Source organism: Limulus polyphemus, unplaced genomic scaffold, assembly GCF_000517525.1.
Source record: "Limulus polyphemus unplaced genomic scaffold, Limulus_polyphemus-2.1.2 Scaffold7675, whole genome shotgun sequence".
Classification (NCBI taxonomy): domain Eukaryota; kingdom Metazoa; phylum Arthropoda; class Merostomata; order Xiphosura; family Limulidae; genus Limulus; species Limulus polyphemus.
This window is the reverse complement of record NW_013673285.1, coordinates 28,808-33,324: the sequence shown is the minus strand read 5'-3', so window position 1 is coordinate 33,324 and position 4,517 is coordinate 28,808. Positions and strand designations below refer to the sequence as shown.

The 4,517-nt window shown below is 35.5% G+C and overlaps 1 protein-coding gene across 1 annotated transcript in view; it reads right to left on the bottom strand.

The window, feature by feature from the left end:
- LOC111089866 (putative uncharacterized protein DDB_G0271982) overlaps positions 1-4,517 on the bottom strand; it is an 11,286-nt gene that overhangs the window by 1,825 nt on the left and 4,944 nt on the right. Inside the window, exons 3-4 of the mRNA XM_022403077.1 lie at positions 1,512-2,422; positions 687-757 (exon numbers count right to left, since the gene is read on the bottom strand). Coding sequence (XP_022258785.1) covers positions 714-757; positions 1,512-2,422 — 955 coding nt within the window. The 3' untranslated portion in view covers positions 687-713. The remainder of the gene's footprint in view (positions 1-686; positions 758-1,511; positions 2,423-4,517) is intronic.

Below are 4,517 nucleotides of genomic sequence, written 5' to 3'. Positions count from 1 at the left end.
TCTTTACTCATACTAATGAATATAGTAGTCTTTTTCACCCCAACACCTTGACAGTTAACCACACTGTCTGGTGCTTCATTACACATGGAATGATAGTGTCTTTTCACTCAAACCACCTTGACAGTTAACCACACTGTCTGGTACTTCATTACTAATGAAATATGAAAGTAATATCACTGAAGATGCAATGTGGATAGGTAACCTGTGAATAAACTCTCAACAAAACAAGGTTACCAACTAAAGAAATAAAAGCCTTGGTTTAACATTTCCTTTTAGTTACCTCAGAGAAGTTGTTGTTTTTCAGAAGCTTAGAGAAATATTTTGCTTCCCTCTTGATATATATAGCATTTGAGGAATAATTCACTTTACATTGAAACTGTATCAGTAAAATCCTGTGATAGGGTATCTCAAGTGTGAATATTCAACTGGAAAAATAAAAACAAAAGCGATCAAAATATTTCCCAGGCTAGTCTTGTTATTCTGAACACAGATGAGACCCTTCGAACATCGAAGTTGTCTTATTCTAAATGAAGTGTTTTGTGTACTTCTGTCATACTAACTGTTTACAAACACAAGTTCACTGTCTTATATTTTGAAGCTAAATTTTTTATCAAACATTGAATAGAGAACTATTATTGATATTTTAAAATAAAGGTTGTTTTTTTTTTATAAAGATAAAACTTAACCTGGTAGGTTAATCCCTATTGGTGAAACTACAGATTGGTTTTCTCACAGCCTCCTGAGGATTCTTCTGAAACTGTCAGGATTATAGAAAGTTAACAAAGCTGTAATGTTTATAAACGTAATTACCTAAACAAAAAATGTCTTTCTAGATAGCCGAATAAATGTCTGTGAAAAGTTGTATGATAATCTAGAATATTCAACGTGAATGTCTCTCAACTCATATACTGTCTTCTAGAACAGTCAGTTATTAATTGGGTCTATTTTTTTTACATAGATCGATCTACCCACTCACTGAAAACATAATTTTTATTATTTAATTTTAACTAGCATTGTTTACAAAACTTTATATTAGCAGTTCTTCTAAATGATGAATATACTAATTCACATAAAATAAAATTATAATAAATATTGTGTTAAAATAAGTAAATAATATAGTTAGCACCAATCCAGTCTATAGTCTAACTTACAAAATTGATAAAGATCACACCAACCTAATCTAGTTCATATAATAACAGTTGTTGTTTGTGCAGTTGTAAATAACATCTCAACCATTACTATGTCTGTCATATCCCAACCAGCCTGATAAGACCTGATACTGAGTAAAAAGCCTCATCAGCATTGGATAGAGCAGATATGGTGTGGTTGATATATTATAAAATAATTTCTTTAATTTCACTCAGAGGTTCTGAGAACTAACAATCTTCTTTAATGTAAGTATATTCTTTAACTTTCAGATGAAGGATGCTTTTGTTATCAAACCCACAACAATCCTTCACACATAAAGAAAGGAACTTTATTTCCACTAACTAGACAAGAAGGAGCTGTACCTGAGGAAGGAGGTTTCTGTTGCGACAGCTTTACAAAATCACCAGCAGCTGACATGTGTGACTGGAACAGAGGGTTCATCAATGAGGCAACATGTTGCACTGTTGACTGGTTGTCAAGGGGGTCTCCTCGGAACACTTCCGTATGAAATGCCATAGAAGAATGTAAAGTAATGGTTGATATGTCTGGCAGAGTTTTTCCAGATGCTGTTGTCTTCAGCAAGTAAGAAAATGATGAGGCACTAGAACAATCAGAGGCAGTAGGTTTATAGTAACCAAAGGACATCTTATCAGAGAGACTTTTGTTCTGAGGCTGTGATGCAGGATTCCATGCAGTGCTACCCATACTGATTGATTGTAGTTCAGAGCTCGTGTCACTAGTGGTTATGGGTGATCCAGACTTGTATATTTGTTGCTGTGTATTTTCTTCTGAACTTGTTATTTCTGGTTCTTCTTTAAGTTGACTTTTTATTTCTGATTTCTGATAAGAAGAGTCACCGAACAAAGAACATGGGTCAAAAGCCTTTTTATGTCTATTTTGGCAATCTGTCTCAGTTAAAGAGTTTAATCTTTTCGTTTGGGATCGAGAACGACCTCGAGCCTTTTCTTGTTCTTTGAAAACTGGATCTTGTCTTTTTATCTGCATACGATATTTCTGTCGTTCTCTTTCTTTTTCCCGAAACAAAGGATCTTGTCTTTTCATCTTCATACGCTGCCGTTGACGTTCTCTCTCCATATCTCGGAAAACAGGATCCTGTCGACGTGCTTTCATCCTAGATCGTTGTTTTTCTCTTTCTACTGCTCGGAAGAACGGGTCTTGACGTTTTAACTTCATCATATTTCGTTGACGTATTCTTTCCTGCTCCTTGAAGGTTGTACTTGGTTGTCTGGTGTCATGAAACTTATTCTGACATCTACAGAGCCAGAATTCTTAATAAGAACATTTATACAATAAAAACAGAAACTTCATTAGTACAATTATCATTCCAGTTAAATCAAAAGTAGTATTTCTGTCACCACTGTCACTTTTCAAGTAATAACAACTCACTTAATTTGCATGTTTGGAACTTACTGGCTGATTAACATCACCACATGGACTCTTTAACAACTTTCAGTCAAGTCAGGGCAACATTTTAAAGAAACAAACAAACTGTAAAACAAAAGTAATTCATAAAGAGCATGACTGTGAATTCTGTGATTTCACATGCAAAAGTATGTTAACAAGGAAGAAATTAAAAAAAAAATCCTGTGGCTTTAAGGTCGTTTAAATTTCATGCATACAGTGCCTTGCAAATATATTCACCCCTACCAATAATGTCACATTTTGATGAAATAGAAATAACGTAAAATTTTTTTTTAATGAACTTGTTTTTATTCAAAACTCTAATGATCAAACATGACATTGTTATGTATGAAAAAGGTTGAATGTTAGCTGATCAACTTTCCACTGTTATGTGTGAAAAAAGTTGAATGTCAGCTGATCAAACTTAACACTGTTATGTGTGAAGAAGGTTGAATGTTAGCTGATCAAACTTGACACTGTTATGTGTGAAGGAGGTTGAATGTTAGCTGATCAAACTTAACACTGTTATGTGTGAAGGAGGTTGAACGTTAGCTGATCAAACTTAACGCTGTTATGTGTGAAGGAGGTTGAATGTTAGCTGATCAACTTACCACTGTTATGTGTGAAAAAAAGTTGAATGTCAGCTGATCAAACTTAACATTGTTATGTGTGAAAAAGGTTGAATGTTAGCTTATCAAACTTGACACTGTTATGTGTGAAGGAGGTTGAATGTCAGCAAAACCAGCAAATAAAATATATAAATTGAACTTTGCTGACTGTATAAGTATTCAGACCCCTACATCAGTACTTGGTGGAAGAACCTTTGGCAACAATTACTGCTGTAAGTCTTTTTGAATAGGTCTCTACCAGCTTTGTATAATGGAATGGTGTAATTTTTGCCCATTCTTCCAGGCAATATTGCTCCAATTCTGACAAGTTCATTGAGGATCATTGATGGACTGCAATCTTCAAGTCTCACCATAAATTGTCCACTGGATTCAAGTCAGGACTTTGACTGGGTCACTCCAGGACATCCCCTTTCTTCTTTTGAAACACTTCAGTGTAGTTTTGACCTTGTGCTTCAGGTCATTGTCCTACTGAAATGGGAATTTTCAGCCCAGTTTTAGATCCTTGGCTGACTCAAGAAGGTTTTCTTCTATGATTCACCTGTACTTTGCACCATCCATCTTCTCCTCAATCCTGACAAGCTTCCCAGTCCCGAGATGTTTGTCTTGTCTGATCACAAAACCATCTGCCACGTGTCTGCAGTATCATTTATGTGCTTTTTCACAAACTCCGTACAAAATGTACAATGACTTTTTTAAGTAATGGCTTCCTTCTTGCCACTTGCCCATACAGGCCAACTCTGTGTAGGAAATGGGATATAGTCAATGTACGTACACTGACTCCCATCTCAGACAAGGAACTTTGCAAATCTTTCAAAATCACTGTTGGCCTCACAGTGACATCCCTAACCAATTTCCTACTTGCTGGGCTACTCAGTTTTGAAGGGCGGCCTGATCTGGCTAGTGACTAGGTTGAATGAAGCACATCTCACTTCTTAATGATGGACTTTACTGTACTCAAATGGACAATCAGTGATTTTGAAATTTTCTTGTACTCTTCTCCTGATCTGTGCTTCTCTACCAGTTTATCCCTGACTTGTTTGGAAAGCTCCTTGATCTTCATGGTTAGTTTGTCATATTACTACGTGAGTTCTGGCTCGAACAGATGCATTTACTCTGATGTCAAGTTAAACCACTTTGATTACATACAGACAGGGGTCATCACACTAATTTTGTGACCTTTCAAAGTAATCTTTTGCACCTGAACTGATTTAGGGTTGCTGTAGCAAAGGGGTTGAATACTTATGCAATTGAGAATATTCTAATTTTCTTTGAAAACCTAACTTACTTACATAATATCAGTGATTTTTGAACTTTCTA